Source organism: Mercenaria mercenaria, chromosome 3, assembly GCF_021730395.1.
Source record: "Mercenaria mercenaria strain notata chromosome 3, MADL_Memer_1, whole genome shotgun sequence".
Taxonomy (NCBI): Eukaryota; Metazoa; Mollusca; class Bivalvia; order Venerida; family Veneridae; genus Mercenaria; species Mercenaria mercenaria.
Genome location: NC_069363.1, coordinates 8452031 through 8471931, shown reverse-complemented (window position 1 = coordinate 8471931; position 19901 = coordinate 8452031). Strand labels below are relative to the sequence as shown.

At 36.9% G+C, this 19901-nt stretch overlaps 1 protein-coding gene across 1 annotated transcript in view; it reads left to right on the top strand.

Annotated features, from left to right (window-relative positions):
* Positions 1-19901, top strand: part of LOC123525483 (structural maintenance of chromosomes protein 5-like) — an 84176-nt gene that overhangs the window by 11769 nt on the left and 52506 nt on the right. The window contains exons 4-15 of the mRNA XM_053537730.1: positions 2143-2268; positions 3586-3798; positions 4331-4492; positions 4958-5029; positions 5700-5761; positions 8945-9020; positions 10515-10632; positions 10948-11102; positions 13443-13654; positions 14115-14298; positions 16734-16792; positions 17472-17523. Coding sequence (XP_053393705.1) covers positions 2143-2268; positions 3586-3798; positions 4331-4492; positions 4958-5029; positions 5700-5761; positions 8945-9020; positions 10515-10632; positions 10948-11102; positions 13443-13654; positions 14115-14298; positions 16734-16792; positions 17472-17523 — 1491 coding nt within the window. The remainder of the gene's footprint in view (positions 1-2142; positions 2269-3585; positions 3799-4330; positions 4493-4957; positions 5030-5699; positions 5762-8944; positions 9021-10514; positions 10633-10947; positions 11103-13442; positions 13655-14114; positions 14299-16733; positions 16793-17471; positions 17524-19901) is intronic.

Sequence of the window (19901 nt, the reverse complement as noted above, 5' to 3'; positions counted from 1 at the left end):
ATAGAAAAACCTTGTGACCTCTCTAAAGGCTGTACTTTTCAATGGATCTTCATGAAAATTGGTCAGAATGTTCACCTTGATGATATCTAGGTCAAGTTCAAAACTGGGTCACGTGTCGTTAAAAACTAGGTCAGTAGGTCAAATAATAGAAAAACCTTGTGACCTCTCTAGAGGACATATTTTTCATGGGATCTGTATGAAAGTTGGTCTGAATGTTCATCTTGATGATATCTAGGTCAAGTTCGAAACTGGGTCAACTGCGGTCAAAAACTAGGTCAGTAGGTCTAAAAATAGAAAAAACTTGTGACCTCTCTAGAGGCCATACTTTTCATGGATCTTCATGAAAATTGGTCAGAATGTTCACCTTAATGATATCTAGGTCAAGTTCGAAACTGGGTCACGTGCCGTCAAAAACTAGGTCAGTAGGTCAAATAATAGAAAAACCTTGTGACCTCTCTAGAGGCCATATTTTTCATGGGATCTATATGAAAGTTGGCCTGAATATTCATCTTGATGATATCTAGGTCAAGTTTGAAACTGGGTCAACTGCGGTCAAAAACTAGGTCAGTAGGTCTAAAAATAGAAAAACCTTTTGACCACTCTAGAGGCCATATTTTTCAATGGATCTTCATGAAAATTTGTCTGAATGTTCACCTTGATGATATCTAGATAAAGTTTGAAACTGGGTCACGTGTGGTCAAAACTAGGTCAGTAGGTATAAAAATAGAAAAACCTTGTGACCTCTCTAGAGGCCATACTCTTCATGAGATCTTCATGAAAATTGGTGAGAATGTTCACCTTGATAATATCTAGGTCAAGTGCAAAACTGGGTCATGTGCCTTCAAAAACTAGGTCATTAGGTCAAATAATAGAAAAACCTTGTGACCTCTCTAGAAGCCATATTTTTCAGTGGATCTTCATGAAAAATGGGTCATGTGGAGACAGGTGAGCGATTCAGGACCATCATGGTCCTCTTGTTCAGTTAGTCCTCATGAATTTTGGTCAAAATGATAACCTTGATGAAATCTAGGCCAAGTTCGAAAATGGGTCATCTGGGTTCAAAAACTAGGTCACAAAGTCAAATCAAGGAAAAACCTTGTGTATGCAATAGGGGCTGCATTTTACACTGGATTTTCATAAAATTTGGTCAGTTTGGTTGCCTTGATGAAATCTACGTCAGGTTCAAATATGGATAGTCTGGGGTCAAAAACTAGGTCAAATCAAAGAAAAACCTTGTGAATGCGATAGAGGCTGTATTTTTCAATTGATCTTCATGAAATTTGGTAAGAATGATAGCCTTGATGAAATCTAGGTCAAGTTTGAATATGAGTCATCTGGAGTCAAAAACTAGGTCGAATAAAAAAAAATACTTGTTTATACTCAAGACTTTTGCTCCAATTTTAATGATAATTGGTCAGAATATTTACTTCCATGAAATCACTAGGTCAAACATGTTAACTGACTGCTGTATGTAACTGAAGTATAGTTAAAAAATAAACCAAAATTAAAAACCGTCAAATTGCCTCTGTCAAAAAAACAATCGTAACAGTAGAAAAAATTTAGAAATAAGTAGGGCTGTCATCGATAGAAACGATATCGATGTATCAACGATATGTTTTTGTCGATCGATTATCGATTCCCATTTTCAAAAATCGATATTTTACAGAGAGAAAAAACTATCCAGATAAACACTCAGACCCTCAAAAACAACTAAGCTTACAAAGTTGTAAATTTAGATAAATGCAAAAGAGAAGTGAAGGCAAAATAAAAATGAAAGATTTTATTAATTTTTATTTGTTTCTTTTATTTTCATAAATATAAATACAACACAATCAAACAGTAATATGAAAAGTAGGTAATAAAACTAAAAACAGCATTTACAGGAAGGTATATAGTATGCATATGAACAAATAGGTTGTTAATCTAACTTAATAATCGATATATCGATGTATCATCGATAACTGTCTTCTGATATATCGGTATCGTCGATATGCCTAAGACCCAATCACTGACAGCCCTAGAAATAAGCAATGATTTAAATTTGATACAGAAAATACTAGAACAATGTGTTCATTCAGAAAATTAGTGGCTGTGAATTGTGTAAATCAATCCTATTAAATTTATCATACATTTACGTTTCAGGTTGAGGAGTTGGTTAGTCGACTAAACATACAAGTAGGAAATCTTACACAGTTTCTGCCTCAAGAAAAAGTGGCTGACTTTGCTAAGATGAGTGAGTCCGAATTACTGGAAAACACAGAGAAAGCTGTAAGAATCAAAATGATTATCATTTAAAATTGTAAATAAAATATATATTTGCCTGCCCAAGTTTATGTAGATTTATGTAGATGAATCATCATGTGGTGTGAAAAATTGATTTGTATGTACGATGATACAGATTGCAAATTGCAGTGCAGTTGGACTTTTAAAATTCCTGATTTGTGATGTGTGATTTATCATCAGATTTAGAAGGGTAAGACAAAGTTCATCAGGACTCCACTTATATCAAAGGAATCTTAATCATATTATACCTAGATACAAAGAATAGAGTGTTTATATTGGAATCATGCTTTTCTTTCCATGGTCCATCCATCAGTCGTGTCTGCTCCATATCTTTTTAACTGTGTGGAAGGTTTTCATCAAACTTGCGCCAATTGTTTACCTTGTCAAGACAAGAAGCAGAGCACACAGTCAAGGTTACTAAGTCCACGGTCCACAATGGCAGGTCGAATAGCTTAACATTGTGTCGGCTATGTTTTATCTAAACTGTTTGGAAGATTTTCAAAAAACTAGCATCTTTTGTTTACATCATCAAAATGAGGAACAGAGAGCACAATCCAGGTCAAAAGCTTAGATAAAACATGAGAGGTCAAATAGCTTAACTTGTGTCCACTCTACGTCTTCTAAACCACTGGGAACATTTTCATAAACTAGCTTTAATTATTTATCACATCAAGACCATTAGAAAAATCCAGGTCACTACTTTCAAGATTTCATACTTCATGGTCAAACAGCTAAATCTGTGTCCACTCACCACTGGGGAAGTTTTTCATGAAACTAGCATCAATTGATCATTGCATCAAACAACATGCAGAGCACACAGCCCAGATCACTAGATCAGGGTCACGCTTCAAGGTTGAAAGGTCAAACACCTAAGTTATATGTCAGCTTAAAGTACATCCTAAACTGCTTGTTGTGGGTTCGAGTTCAAGGTGTCACAAGGATACCATCTCATATGACAAATACTTGTTTTGCAGGAAGCAGACTTTAGAATGGTTCAAAAAAACCTGAAGCATTCTTCACTGACGAGCTAAAAAATTACTATAAACAAAACTGCTTGGAAGATTTTCATTAAAACATCAGTAAAATCATTCGATTTTGCTGGCGTAAACTTTTGAACTAAGATACATTTGTGGATTTCAAATGTTAAAGAAAAACTACTGGTAAACGGGAAATTTACCTGATGCAATTTTGTTTAAATGCACACAGTTACTAAAATTGCATGAAAATGGATATGTTCTACACAAAATATTTATCACTTCATAGCTGTGGCACTTTCTTAATTTGTCATTTTACTTCATTTAGGTTGGCGATCCAGAGATGTATGAGCGCCATCAAAAACTGAAAGAATCTCGTACAAATGCTAAGAGTTTGGAGCAGGAATTTCATAACCTTCAAGAGCGGATTAACCAAGAACAGCAAAAGAATGCAAGAATTGAACAAGATGTCAAAAATTTTGAGGAGAGGGAAAATTTTCTTGCTAAAATCAAAATTCTTGAAATCAAAAGAGCATGGGTGGTAAGTGATTTTAATGTTATTAAATATAGATAATTTTAAAATAGTGCACAGTGGCATAATATAAAGCAACCCAGCCAGTACCTGCTGTTCTTTTTAACCCTGATGTATACTTGTGATTTTATGAATGAAGAATTAGGTCATGTGATATAAATAAATAGTATTTTTGACTCTGGCTACTAAATTGTCTGCAAAATTGTAAACATGGCTGACATGATTACAATAGGTGCTATTTGTGAGTTAAGAGGGTCAAAAGGCTGGAGGATTATTAATTATCATTATGCTGATTCAGTTGTTTAATTACTACACAACTGAACTCTTAATAATTTCCACGATAAACAACAGTAAGGTACTTATTATTTCTTAAATGAAATAATTCAGTTAATACATATTAAAGTTTAAAAGTTGTTGAATAGTTGAGCATGCTGTCTTATGGATAGCTCTTGTTCATAACTCTAGTTCAAGTGAAAATTTCTAGCAGGAATTATTTTTAATAAGTGTTAAAATATGTTGACTTGAATATTGTATTTAACAGCGATATGAGTGTGAAAGACAGCAGTATATTGCCACTAAGGAGGAAAAAGAGCAGAAAGAGAAGAAACTAAAGGAAACGCGAGCAGCTCATGCCCCACTCACCAAAAAGTTGGATGATGCAAAGAGGCAGAAAGAAGCTATTGATAATATGATGAAAATGAAGGTTTGTCGAGATGTACTCTCTTTGTTGATAGGTTCTTTTATATGAAAAGAGAAGGAAAAAGTCATGGCCAAGGTTTCTTAGGGACAACATTACTTAGAAGTGATTATGAATATTTGGATGTGTGGGGTGATGGGTCGGAGGATCCAAGATTACATGCAAAAGTGTTAGGTGTTTAAAATCTCGTAGATATCTGCAGACTTGTAAGGAAAGCTTGCATATTCTTCTTTCCCATTAATAGGTGACTACCTTATATACTGTTAAATCAGACATTTTCATGAGGCAAGAAGTTCCCTATTTCTAAAACTGCAAATATAATTCCCTCATAAAAATTTATAATTGAAAATGCAGTTGAATCCAACAAAATAACTTGAAGGCACATAATTAAGAGAATGTTTTGCAATTTAGTTACTAACATTAAATTCGCCTCTAGAGTATCCCTTATATCTTATTTTCTTTAAATTTTAGACTGGAGAGTTGAAGGAGGCAGCAAAGAAAGCTGAGGCAAACGGCAAGGAAGTTGACAACTTAACCGACAAGGTAAGTATTGCAAGCAGTTTTATGGTTATAAATTCCCACATAACAAAACTTTTGATGGATCGTTGTGAAAGTTTACACAAGTACACATCATAGGGCAGTGTTGCCTGCACCACATCTTTCATCAAGTTCTCTTCAGTAATTGCAGAGTTATTGCCCTTTAATTGTTTAAAAATTGACTGAATTTGCTTGTGTTTATGCTGAGTTCTACAGAGGGCAGTATAAAAATATGCACCCTTTGAAATAGGAAAATCCTAAGGTGCGGACATTGACATGAGGTGGAAGAGATGAATGTTCTCACAAGAATGGTATGCAGTAAGTTAAGGTTTAAATGGGGATGTTCCGGTACATAAGTTATTTATTGTATAATAAGACTGATTGGCATTATTTTACCAGGCTGATGTTGACTACCTAACGAACATTTTGAACTGAGTTTGTGTCAAAATTAAACTGACTCGCAAGTTCTGGGTTCAGGCCGTGGATTTGAGTATGAAGTGGACTTGAAAAGTAAAGGATATAAGCCTTAAGCAATTTTGACAGTTTTTACATACATACATTGTGAAATAAATAGGTTGCAGATGGCCATAAAGTTTGTATTAATATTAAACATTTTAGAAATAGTATGTGACTGATCCTTCAGAAATAGACATTGATTGCCCTCTACATATTTCAGTATGTGGAAGCCCAAGATGAACTAAAGTTTAAAAAGGAGCAGGAAGATGCTAGAAAGAAAAGGTTTGTCATATTGGATATACTTTTAGCTTGACTATTTGAAGAAAAGTATGAGCTATTCTACTCACCCTGGCGTCAGCGTCACACCTTGGTTAAAGTTTTGCATGCAAGTTACTATCTCCAAAACTAATGCAGATATTGAATTAAATCTTCACATGTGTATTTGGGGTTATAAAACTAGGTGATATCATCAAGTCTAATAACTCTGATATTTATTTTGTCCCCTTTTTGACTTAGAAAATTCTGGTTAAAGTTTTGCATACAAGTTAATATCTTAAAAACTAATGTAGATACTTGATTGAAACTCTAAATAATTTTTAACATTTAGGGTAATATTCCTGCATCTGGGACAACAATTTGAATGGTCGAGTGTTGGTTGTCTTACGGACAGCTCTTGTTTGTAATCACCTGTTGAAAGCAGAGGGATATAGTCTGTTCTTCCCTCCATCAGTCAGAGGCCATGTCTTAGGTTTGAACAATGGAAGAGATGTTAACTGCTTTATGGAAATGCAGCACAGCAAGTTTAGGTTAGATATGGACTCACATCTCAGACATGGTCTGAAGGACTTCAGTAAATATTGTTGTAATTTAAACTGCTATAGGAAAATGTGGCCCAACAAGTTTCTAAAATAGCTTGTTGGAATGTGTCTTTACTAAAAGGTTAATATGCTTTTTCAGCTAAATAACTTGAATAGTGAGCAGGGGTGTGGAAATCCCAATATTTTTCAATTGTCCGCAGTCAAAACTTACTTGCCCGGATTTTCAGTGTAACCAATGATAAGTCTTTATTTTGGACAATAATACAAGGTAGTAACAACAGCAATCATAGTAAAGTGTAATACTTTAACTGTTACAAAAAAATAAGCTTCCAACACTTCTGCTTGTGTTTGTCCGTGAGGCAGTCAAACATTTAACAGAAATGTCTAGAAGACTGCAAATCATACCATGCGAAGCCATATAAGGACACATGAAACTTTCTGACTCGTACTAGCGAGCTCTTTGTGCTTTGACTGTTGACTTCCATTTTTGTCGGCTGACGAAGTTGCAAGGACGAATTTATCCAAAACTTTGTGATAAGTGTTTACGTTTCCGGTTTCTTTTCGCCAAGATACTGTGTGCAAAATCACGCAAGACCGTGACAGGGAACCAATCAGAATGCAGAAAAAGAGATGCTAAATTTAGACGCAGTGTGGTTTTCCAAAAACTGCAGAAATTGAGAGGCCCTCGTCTGGTGAAATATCACTTTCATATGTCAGATTCGTTTATAGACTCCATAAACTTGATGCAATGTTCAGCGTTTCTAAATTATTCCTTTCCTTTCACATTTCAAACCAAAAAACTTGTGCTTCTCCGCGGACAAACGAAATGCAAAAAAGCACTTGTCCGCTGTCAAAAAGTCCCAAGTCGGACATAGGAATTCCACACCCCTGGTGATATGTTCAGACCAAACTGACATCCAGTTGGAAAAAAAATAGTTTTGCTTTTTGTAGAAAGAGAATGCTTTTTTAAAGGTGAATCTTTTACCCTCTTTTCAGGGGACAGTTTACTATGTTTGCTTGTGTTAATGGATTTACTGAGTTGTGTTGCATTGTTTGTTTTTACTTATCCATATAAAAAAAGTCCTGCATGGTGTTTGTAGTAACACTTGGATAGCTTCACAGTGTTCATGAAAAAAATGTTTTTGTCACGGAAGGTCATGTTCCAGTTTGTTTAAGGATATACAGATCTTGTTTGTGATATAGTTTTATGAACTTTTTAGCTCACCTGTCACAAAGTGACAAGGTGAGCTTTTGTGATCGCGCTGCGTCCGTCCGTGCGTCCGTAAACTTTTGCTTGTGACCACTCTAGAGGTCACATTTTTAATGGGATCTTTAAGATCTTTATGAAAGTTGGTCAGAATGTTCATCTTGATGATATCTAGGTCAAGTTCGAAACTGGGTCACGTACCGTCAAAAACTAGGTCAGTAGGTCTAAAAATAGAAAAACCTTGTGACCTCTCTAGAGGCCATATTTTTCACAAGATCTTCATGAAAGTTGGTCTGAATGTTCACCTTGATAATATCTAGGTCAGGTTCGAAACTTGGTCACGTGCCTTCAAAAACTAGGTCAGTAGGTCAAATAATAGAAAAACCTTGTGACCTCTCTGGAGGTCATATTTTTCATGGGATCTGCATGAAAATTGGTCAGAATGTTCATCTTGATGATATCTAGGTCAGGTTCAAAACTGGGTCACGTCCGGTCCAAAACTAGGTCAGTAGGTCAAATAATAGAAAAACCTTGTGACCTCTGTAGAGGCCGTATTTTTCATTGGATCTGCATGAAAATTGATCAGAATGTTCATCTTGATGATATCTAGGTCAAGTTTGAAACCGAGTCAACTGCGGTCAAAAACTAGGTCAGTAGGTCAAATAATAGAAAATCCTTGTGACCTCTCTGGGGGCCATATTTTTCATGGGATCTGTATGAAAATTGGTCAGAATGTTCGTCTTGATGATATGTAGGTCAAGTTCGAAAGTGGGTCACATGCGGTCAAAAACTAGGTCAGTAGGTCAAATAATAGAAAAACCTTGTGACCACTCTTGAGGCCATAGTTATCATGGGATCTGTATGAAAGTTGGTCTGAATGTTCATCTTGATGATATCTAGGTCAAGTTTGAAACCGGGTCAACTGCGGTCAAAAACTAGGTCACTAGGTCTCAACATAGAAAGACCTTTTGACCTCTCTAGAGGCCATATTTTTCAATGGATCTTCATGAAAATTGGTGAGAATGTTCACCTTTATGATATCTAGGTCAAGTTCGAAACTGGGTCACATGCGGTCAAAACTAGGTCAGTACATCTAAAAATAGAAAAACCTTGTGACCTCTCTGGAGGCCATATTTTTCATGAGATTTTCATGAAAATTGGTGAGAATGTTCACCTTGATAATATCTAGGTCAAGTACAAAACTGGGTCACATGCCTTCAAAAACTAGGTTATTATGTCAAATAATAGAAAAACCTTGTGACCTCTCTAGAGGCCATATTTTTATCTTGATGATATCTAGGTCAGGTTCAGAAGTAGGTCACATGAGCTCAAAAACTAGGTCACTATGTCAAATAATAGAAAAAACGACGTCATACTCAGTTCATGTGGGGGCAGGTGAGCGATTCAGGACCATCATGGTCCTCTTGTTTGTTCTGTTAGATTGAGAGACCTGAACAAACAGTTGGAGGCCTTGGAGAATGAATTGCAAAATACGGATGAAACAGAAGATGTTCAGGTATAATATAATGATAAATTTTTAATACAGTAACTACAGTTTGTACATTTAATGACATTTTTGCAGATAAAAGAATCTGCTTTTTAAGTATAGATGTTCATGAAACCAGGCAGATGTACATTTAGCTTTTTATGCCCCCGAAGGGAGGCATATAGTTTTTGAACGGTCTGTCGGTCTGTCCGCAATTTTCGTGTCTGGTCCATATCTTTGTCATCGATGGATGGATTTTCAAATAACTTGGCATGAATGTGTACCACAGTAAGACGACGTGCAATGCGCAAGACCCAGGTCCGTAGCTCAAAGGTCAAGGTCACACTTAGACGTTAAAGGATAGTGCATTGATGGGGGTGTCCGGTCAATATCTTTGTCATCGATGGATGGATTTTCAAATAACTTGGCATGAATGTGTACCACAGTAAGACGACGTGCAGTGCGCAAGACCCAGGTCCGTAGCTCAAAGGTCAAGGTCACACTTAGACGTTAAAAGGATAGTGCATTGATGGGGGTGTCCGGTCCATATCTTTGTCATCGATGGATGGATTTTCAAATAACTTGGCATGAATGTGTACCACAGTAAGACGACGTGCAGTGCGCAAGACCCAGGTCCGTAGCTCAAAGGTCAAGGTCACACTTAGACGTTAAAGGATAGTGCATTGATGGGGGTGTGCGGTCCATATCTTTGTCATCGATGGATGGATTTTCAAATAACTTGGCATAAATGTGTACCACAGTAAGACGACGTGTCACACGCAAGACCCAGGTCCGTAGCTCAAAGGTCAAGGTCACACTTAGACGTTAAAGATCATTTTTCATGATAGTGCATTGATGGGCATGTCCTGTCCATATCTTTGTCATTCATGCATGGACTTTAAAATAACTATGCATGAATGTGTGACACAGTAAGACGATGTGTCGCGCGCAAGACCCAGCTCCGTAGGTCAAAGGTCCTAAACTCTAACATCAGCCATAACTATTCATTCAAAGTGCCATCGGGGGCATGTGTCATCCTACGGAGACAGCTCTTGTTTCTATCATAATTTAATCAGTTAATAGATTCAGTTTGTTGTACTTGTTGAAATGCTCATATGTTAGAAAAAAGTACAGGTACTAGTAGCTTTCTCGCTTGGCGCTCAGCATTAAGAGGATAGTGCTAGGACTGGTCAGCCTGGTGTCAGTATAATGTGACTGGGTGGGGTATCATGCCACATGTCTACGGTGTGATATTCCAGTGAGGCAGCACTATAAAGTTGGGCATTGTGCTCACTGCTACAAGTAGACACCATCGTCTATATGACTGAAAAAATGTTGAAAAAGATGTTAAACCCGAAACACACACACACACACACAGAGGTAATTTACATGCTTCTATACTGTTAATAGTGGAAGTAGTAGTCAGCCTTGTTCAAAATTTGTAACATGTTTAGTTTTATATAAAGTTGATGAATCAGTAGTTCACTCAAGGGTATTCATTAGATACTTTCTGACTTATTTCAGCCCTTGCTTGAAAAGGTCAATAGAAGTATGCGGGAAACAACACAGAAATTGGGCCATATAAATATGGAAGGAGAGAATCTAAGAGGAAAGATAGAGGGCCGCAGGAGAAATATGAATGGTAATGATAATTTTTTTTGTTGGAAATTTAGCCGAAATGATTAGCAATATTGTACCAATGAAATTTAATGAAAGAAGAAAACATTGACAGTTTTTTGTTACTTAGATAAATTGAAAAATGTAGTAAACCTAGTTTGGGACAGAATTGTTCACGTTTTGAAGCTTGAACTTAAACCCAACAAAATAAATAAATAAATCACTTTTACCCTGAAATTTTGTCATATGTCCTGAATTGCGTAAGTGACTTAAATCCCAACAGAACAAAGTCTTTCAAACATGATTTTCATCAAAGTATTTAAGGTTATATATGTTGTAGGCCTACAGAGAGATTTACAGACATTACGCAATATTGAGACCCAGCGCCTACAGGCCCTACGTGCTAAGCATAAGGACACATACGATGCTGTGATGTGGTTGAGAGAAAATAGAGACAAGTTCAAGGGGAACATACATGAACCAATCATGCTTTGTGTGAGTTATATTTACATTATACTTCCAGATACAAAAATATAGTACATATTAGTACATACTTAAACCATAACTATTTAAAACACATACTAATGCATTTCTTAGTCACTTATTTATGTTAAAGTTCCAGCATCATTATTTTTCACCAATCCTTACCACATTTAGACAGAGTTTGACGACCTTGATTTAGGAAAAGTATTTTTTTTCTATCATGTGTCCTCTCTCAAGACACCATATTTTCACAAGTATTGATCATTTCGGGTTGGAGCAGGGTGTGCACTTAGATTTGCCCTTGTCCATCTGTCCGTCCATCCAAGTTTGTGTTGTGCATATCTCAAAGAGTGTTTGAACTAGAGTCATCAAACCTCACTGGATTGTTATTCGTCATGTGAAGTTGTGCAGCTGGATTTGTAATTTGTATTTCACGCAACCAGACTAGAGTTATTGCCCTTGACTTTTAGTCAAAAATATGCATACAGTGACAGGACACACATTTAGTTAATGTATTATGTTAGCTATGTCATGTCAGAATTTTAATAAGGTCAGACTGTTTATTGAGCAATTCTGCATTCACCATTTAACAGTAACTGCCATATAACTTTTTAAGCTGTAATAGCAGCATTCGCTGAGTTACCTTCCCTAATGATTTGACAGGTGTCGCTGGGGGCGAATAGGTCCTATCGTGCAGTGTACTCTCGGCTTTTATCATAGTGTTAAACTCTTTTCTTTACCTTGCATGCGTTTGAATAAAAAAGGAATTAAAGTATTAACAAAAATAATTCTTATCATGTAAGTTATCAATATCATCAATTTGGATGGCTGTTTCTTCTGTTTTTAACATAAAATTTAAAGCCTTGTAAAATTTTCATCATTTCAAAATGCAGGCTAGTAATACATAACTGAAATTATTGTTGTAGCATTAATTTAAACGAGTCACATTTCCGTTTAATTTATAAGCAAAGAGGGGCTAGCTAATGCAGCTAGTTGAAAATATTGCTAAATTTTACCCCTGAATGGAAGCTTTGTTTCAAATAGACAATGGTTACTCTGGATACATTAAGTTTGCATTAAATTTCCTATCCACTGGCTGCATACTGATTGTTATCATAAAAATGTGCATGCCATGTGTCCTGTTAACTCTAGGGGGTTCAAGAATATATCCTTGAAGCAGACTTAACACTTCCTGCTTCCACTTAGGTGTTAAATATCGGTCAGTCTGATGTTAATGTAAGTTTTCTTATTAAGTTTTCTTAATACTTTTAACAATTTGAAATAATGCCTTATAGGTCTCACATTTGTTTTTATTTTTAAAGCTTTGCAAATTTGTGGTCTGTATATTTAAAATCCTATGGGTGTTTTTATTAAACGTAAAGATTTATATTTTCACTTTGTGTGGGCAAGTTGCTGTGAATTTGAATTGACTGAAAATTAAAGAGGCAGCACCATTTAAAATTAAATTAACATGTGTATGTCAACTTGTCAATAGAGATCATTTATGCCTCACTGATGATATTTTCATGAAATATGTGAGAAAACAGCTATAATAATTAATTAGGCTGATGGAAAATTGAAGGGACATCTTATCACAAGGGCATATATTCTAACATTTTACAGTAATTATTATTATAATTTCTATGTTATTCAAGACCTCATTGCATTAAGCTGTGTATTCAGATCTTTCCGATTAAGTTGTATCTTTAGGAATATATCCTGTCTATATTGATCCTTATTTTAAGAATGTAGTCTTAATACTTGCACAATGATAAAAGAATTTTCCAAGGAGGGCATTTCAATATTGAAAAATGCTTTAAAGCTGAAAAAAAGCATTTATTGTCACAATTAAACAACATAACAAACATACAGTCCATGAATAAACTGGCACACAGAAAATGCAATTTAGAAGAGTAACAGTCCTAACAGCTAGTCTCATATTTTTCAAGGAATTGAATATCAATAAATATAAATATAAATAAATCTCTTTCCTCAATTGCTCAAGGGGTAAACAGTTGAATTTTGATGACATTATCGGATATTTTCCAAATCTACTAATATAGTTTGAAGTGACAGCAACTAAATAATGATGTAAATAATGTAAACAAACTTTTCTAGGACCTATTCGCATGTAGCGCACCTATACGCACACCTGTTTAATCAGGGGAATTAACTGACCGATATCACCCATTCTTGAATTACAACACATACATGTACTTCATATCAGGATGATTGAGTTTGGTGTATTTATGTTAGGTCTTTGTGAACTTAACCTTGAACTTACCATTAAAAACTGCAGTATGCAGGTGAGCAATATATGGCAATCCTTACCCTCTTGTCATCTTTTTACAGGTGAATATGAAAGATCCCAACATGGCGAAATACCTGGAAAACCATATATCTTTCAATGACATGAGAGCATTTGTCTGTGATACTAGTGAGGACATGAACACCTTCATGGATTTGATGAGAGAAGAACAAAAACTGAAAGTGAATGCTGTGAAAACACCTCCCAGAGTTTCTCTAGATACCTGTCATCCAAAGTACCCGATACAGAATTACAGGTTAAATTCTTGATATTGGTTGTTTTATTGGCTTTAATGCCATTTATATAGTATACATATTAGCGATTACTTTGTCTGATCAACAGATGCAGTGTGCATGGATCTACATATGTTAAACATTTTACAAAGATTGCATGTGAAAGTAGATGAAACCTTTGTCTTTGTGTTTCAGTCAGTTAGTTAAAGTAAGCCTTAAAAAAAGGTTTCAGATCTTTGTGTTTAGAATGCTTAGTTTAGAAATCTGCATTTGTGAAGCTTCTTATGATTCAGATTGCCTGATAGGTAGGTCAGTGGTCATGACCACAATGGTCTTGAGTTGAAAATCATTATGCACATGTTGAAAAGGCTTTTTTAAAGGATGCTGATGGACTTAAATCATTAAAGATGTAACATATTTGTTTTGCAAATGGCTTTTGATAGTAGTCTTAAGAGTTTATAGGGTCGTTCATTTTATTTTTAGAAAGTACGGTTTCCATAGTTACCTGATGGATCTGTTCACATGTCCCGAGGCTGTGATGAAGTTCCTGTGTACCCAGTATAAAGTACAGAACATTCCAGTAGGTGACAATAGAACTAAGGAACTAGTTGATAAGATTGTGAAGGAACAGCCAGAAATGAACTGTTTCTATACAGCTGAAAATCAGGTAATGTTTTATTACATGTAAGTCTAGAGTATTAATATTTGAATTTATATGTATGTATATGATATACTTCATGGCTATGTCTAGTTTTAATTATGCCCCTGAAGGGAGGCGTATTAGTTTTCAACTGTCGTCTGTTCATTAGTTTGTTCGTCACAACGTTAACTTTTTGCACGAAGGCACTTTACTCGCGAACCACTGCACCCAGGACCTTCAAACTTCACATGCTGATAGTACTTATTGAGTACACCACCCCTACTGACATTGGGGTCACCAGGTTAAAGGCCAAGGTCACAGGGGCCAACGTTAACTTTTTGCATGAAGGCACTTTACTCGCGAACCACTGCACCCAGGACCTTCAAACTTCAGTGCTGATAGTACTTATTGAGTATACCACCCCTACTGACTTTGGGGTCACCAGGTCAAAGGTCAGGGTCACAGGGGCCAACGTTAACTTTTTGCATGAAGGCACTTTACTCGCGAACCACTGCACCCAGGACCTTCAAACTTCACGTGCTGATAGTACTTATTGAGTACACCACCCCTACTGACATTGGGGTCACCAGATCAAAGGCCAAGGTCACAGGGGCCAACTTTAACTTTTTGCATGAAGGCACTTTACTCGCGAACCACTTCACCCAGGACCTTCAAACTTCACATGCTGATAGTACTTATTGAGTACACCACCCCTACTGACTTTGGGGTCACCAGGTCAAAGGTCAAGGTCACAGGGGCCAACGTTAACTTTTTGCATGAAGGCACTTTACTCGCGAACCACTGCACCCAGGACCTTCAAACTTCACATGCTGATAGTACTTATTGAGTACACCACCCCTACTGACTTTGGGATCACCAGGTCAAAGGTCAAGGTCACAGGGGCCAACATTAACTTTTGCATGAAGGCACTTTACTCGCGAACCACTGCACCCAGGACCTTCAAACTTTACATGCTGATAGTATTTTATGAGTACACCAACCCAACTGACTTTGGGGTCACCAGGTCAAAGGTCAAGATCACAGGGGCCAACGTTAACTTTTTGCATGAAGGCACTTAACATGCGAACCACTTCACCCAGGACCTTCAAACTTCACATGCTGATAGTACTTATTGAGTACACCACCCCTACTGACTTTGGGGTCACCAGGTCAAAGGTCAAGGTGCTGGGGGGGCATTTGTCACCATTAGTGACAGCTCTTGTTATTGTATGTATCACACATTAAACAGTCAATACTCCAAAGACAATGCTGTCTGAATGTTACTTCACACACATTTGTTTTTCCGGCCTATGAACAGAAACATGCCTGATCTGGTGTTAAACATGATACAAGTGATTATTTTCTCTTTCTTGAAGCATGTTAGTTTTCAACAGTCCGTCCGTTCGTTCGTTAGTTTGTTCGTCACAACGTTAACTTTTTGCATGAAGGCACTTTACTCGCGAACCACTGCACCTAGGACCTTCAAACATCACATGCTGATAGTACTTATTGAGTATACCACCCCTACTGACTTTGGGATCACCAGGTCAAAGGTGAAGGTCACAGGGGCCAACGTTAACTTTTTGCATGAAGGCCTTTTACTTGCGAACCACTGCACCCAGGACCTTCAAACTTCACTTGCTGATAGTACTTATTAAGTACACCACCCCTACTGACTTTGGGGTCACCAGGTTAAAGGTCAAGGTCACAGGGGCCAACGTTAACTTTTTGCATGAAGGCACTTTACTCGCGAACCACTGCACCCAGGACCTTCAAACTTCACATGACGACAGTACTTATTAAGTACACCACCCCTACTGACTTTGGGGTCACCAGGTCAAAGGTCAAGGTCACAGGGGCCAACATTAACTTTTTGCATGAAGGCACTTTACTCGCAAACCACTTCACCCAGGACCTTCAAACTTTACATGCTGATAGTACTTTATGAGTACACCAATCCTACTGACTTTAGGGTCACCAGGTCAAAGGTCAAGGTCACAGGGGCCAACGTTAACTTTTGCATGAAGGCACTTTACTCGCGAACCACTTCACCCAGGACCTTCAAACTTCACATGCTGATAGTACTTATTGAGTACACAACCCCTACTGACTTTGGGGTCACCAGGTCAAAGGTCAAGGTGCTGGGGGGGCATTTGTCACCATTAGTGACAGCTCTTGTTTGTAATAAATTGAAAGAAATAATTCAGTTTTGTAAGTATAGCGAAGTTATGGCTCATGTTAGACTCAAAAGTTGTTGAAGAGTCAAGCACTCTGTCTTACGGACAGATCTCTTGTTTCCCTATGGCTGTCAATTTTTGTAGTCACTAATGTATATGATCAAAACAATGATTGGGGTAAAAAATGTTATATTTGTGTTTAATTTGTAATTATGGCTTATGCAAATGTAGCACTGTTGTTTAATTCGGGAAAAGATTGAATCTGCACATTTTGTTTTATTTCAGTACATGATAAAGAAGAGTCGATATGATGGCTCCACATCCTCTAGAAGTGTTAAACTGAAGTAAGTGCTGCTTGTTTCTTTCTCCATATAACTACTTGTAATTTCTGTAGATAAAACAGGGTTACACAGACCTTGTAATGTCCTTGAATTTGAAACAAGTTCTTCAAGATAACTGAAGTTCTAAAACACCTGCAAATGTATTTTAATTTAAAAAAAAATGTTGATTGAATTTTACCCAGAACTCCTTGAAAAACTCTGTCATTAATTCATGGAAAGAATAAATAACAACAAAAAAATGAAAATAATTGAAAGTAGCACTTGCCAATCGCTATGGTACAATTTCTACCATTACCATTTCTACCATTTTTCATAAAAAAATTGAAAAATGCTTGAAATGTCCTTGAAAAGTACTTGAATTTTGTCTCACAGGTTCTTCATGAACCGTGTAAAACAATCACATTTGAATGTTGTGACTTGCATATTTTTTCAAGAAACTTTAGAGATTTTCACATTATTTCACATAAGGAAAAATCCATGAATGAGATTCATTATGCAGCCTGGCAGTGTTAAAGTTGCTTGTTTACATAAAATTGTCCAAATGATAAAATTTGATAGCATCAAACTTAATGTTTAGTGCCAAAATTGCATTTTCAGAAATTTACCTTGTGAAAGGAACAGTAGTTATTGGATTTGAAGAATTTCTTATGTGTTTAACAGACTCGTAAAAATTATCTTACAGAAATCCGTCCCTGCTAACAATATCTATGGATGATAACAGAGAGAAGGAGCTGGTTTCTGGTTTCTCAATATAACAGGTTAATTGTCCTTCTATAATTCTTCACATATAACTGCATATAGAATAACTTTAGTTATGTACTCCCCAACCCAGGGGAATGAGACATAATAGATTTGCCGTGTGACCTGGGTCATGTCCCATGGGTCCGTCGTCCCTTGAACCATTCTGATCAATAACTAAGAACCATTGACCAGAATGTTGAAACTTCATAGGTGATTGATCAAAGAGTAGATGACCCCTATCGATTTGGGGTCTCCGTCAAAGGTCAAGGTCACAGGGCCCGACATTGAAACCATTTCGTCAGTAACTTGAGAACCACTTGACCAGAATGTTGAAACTTCATAGGATGATTGGTCATGCAGAGTAGATGACCCCTAACGATTTTGGGGTCTCTCTGTGAAAGGTCAAGGTCACAGGGGCCTGAACATTGAAAACCATTTCCGGTCAGTAACTTGAGAACCACTTCACGCAGAATGATGAAACTTCATAGGATGATTGGTCATGCAGAGTAGATGACCCCTAACGATTTTGGGATCACTCTGTTAAAGGTCAAGGCCACAGGGGCCTGAACATGGAAAACCATTTCCAGTCAATAACTTGAGAACCTCTCGACCCAGAATGTTGAAACTTCATAGGATGATTGTTCATACAGAGTAAATGACCCCTATTGTTTTTGGGGTCACTCCGTCAAAGGTCAAGGTCACAGGGGCCTGAACATTGATAACCAGTTCAGATCAATAACTTGAGAACCACTTGACCCAGAATGTTGAAACTTCATAGGATGATTGAACATGCAGAGTAGATGACCCCTATTGATTTTGGAGTCAGTCAATTAAAGATCAAGGTCACAGTGGCCTGTTCATGTAAAATCATTTTTTGGAAATAACTTGAGAACCACTTGACCTACAATGTTGAAACTTTATAGGATGATTGGACATGCAGAGTAGATGACCCCTATTTATTTTGAGGTCACTTGATCAAAGGTCAAGGTCACAGGAGCCTGAACAGTGACTTGAGTACCACTAGGCCAAGAGTTTTGAAATTTAGCGGGATGACTGGACATGCCAAGTAGATGATCCCTATTGCAGCCAACCATCAATGTCTCTTTGACTTTTGCTCCTGACCCCTATTGACTTCTTGCCTATAGGACTTTGCATTTGGGGAGACATGCGCTTTTTTACAAAAGCATTTTCTAGTTTACTTGTATATGTGCATATTTTTGTACATAATGTTTGCTAAAGTTATATAAGTTTTGAAACGTTGAAGGGGATCTTCATGGCCAAGTGGTTACAGTTGCCAACATTGAATCCTCCCTTTCCAATTTGGATTTGAAACCCAGCTTAGTGTGTAGAATTCTTTATGCCAGTGAGGCATTCAGCTGGCAGTAGATGGATTGTTCCCAAACACCTTTTACAGAGATATAAAAGGGGTTATCTATGGGACTTCAGACATTTTTCATTAAATTTTCAGGGATCACTTTTGGCAGATACCTTTATGAGATTATACCTCTTGCTGCTATTTTCGCGTTGCATCTGGTCTCGCGGTTTTGATTTTTGCGAGAACAACAATGTGCAGCGCTCTTCACTAGAAACAAATTTGACCTACTTTGAAAGCTGATTACGTTTCACACCCTGTTTGTGTAAACAAAGGTTAATTATTTTTAAATGCCCTCGTTGATCATTTTACAAAGTAAAATCGGTAATGAATGGTGTGTTATCCAAATATTTGAAGAAATTACCCTGCCATTGCCTTAAATTTACATTGCAATAATTGTTAATGTTTTACTCACCAAATTATTTTTGAAAATATAGGGGTCCAATACATTTTACACTTTCACAGGAAGCGCTTTATCATAGAGAGATGCCGTACCGCGAAATTGGAATTAACTCCCTTTGCAAAAGTGAAGGTCATATGCACCAGAAACATGATGGGTTTAAAATAAACAAGGACTAGAAAAATGATTTTCTGTTTGAAATAATATTGGAAAAGAACAGGTTTATGAAGTTAATAGGAAATAATAGCAACATTATCTTGTTTTTCCTTACTTTATTCATTTATTCCCTTAGTACCGCGAAAATAGATGCAAACAGGCTAAATCCCATTTGCCTTCAATCATTGGGATTTTGACAAAATGAATGGGATTTTTAGCTCGACTATTCATAGAATAGTAGAGCTATTGGACTCGCCCATGCGTCGGCGTCCGCGTCCGCGTCCCGATTTGGTTAAGTTTTTGTATGTAAGCTGGTATCTCAGCAACCACTTGTGGGAATGGATTGAAACTTCACACACTTATTCACTGTGATAAACTGACTTACATTGCACAGGTTCCATAACTCTGTTTTGCTTTTTTACAAAATTATGCCCCTTTTTTGA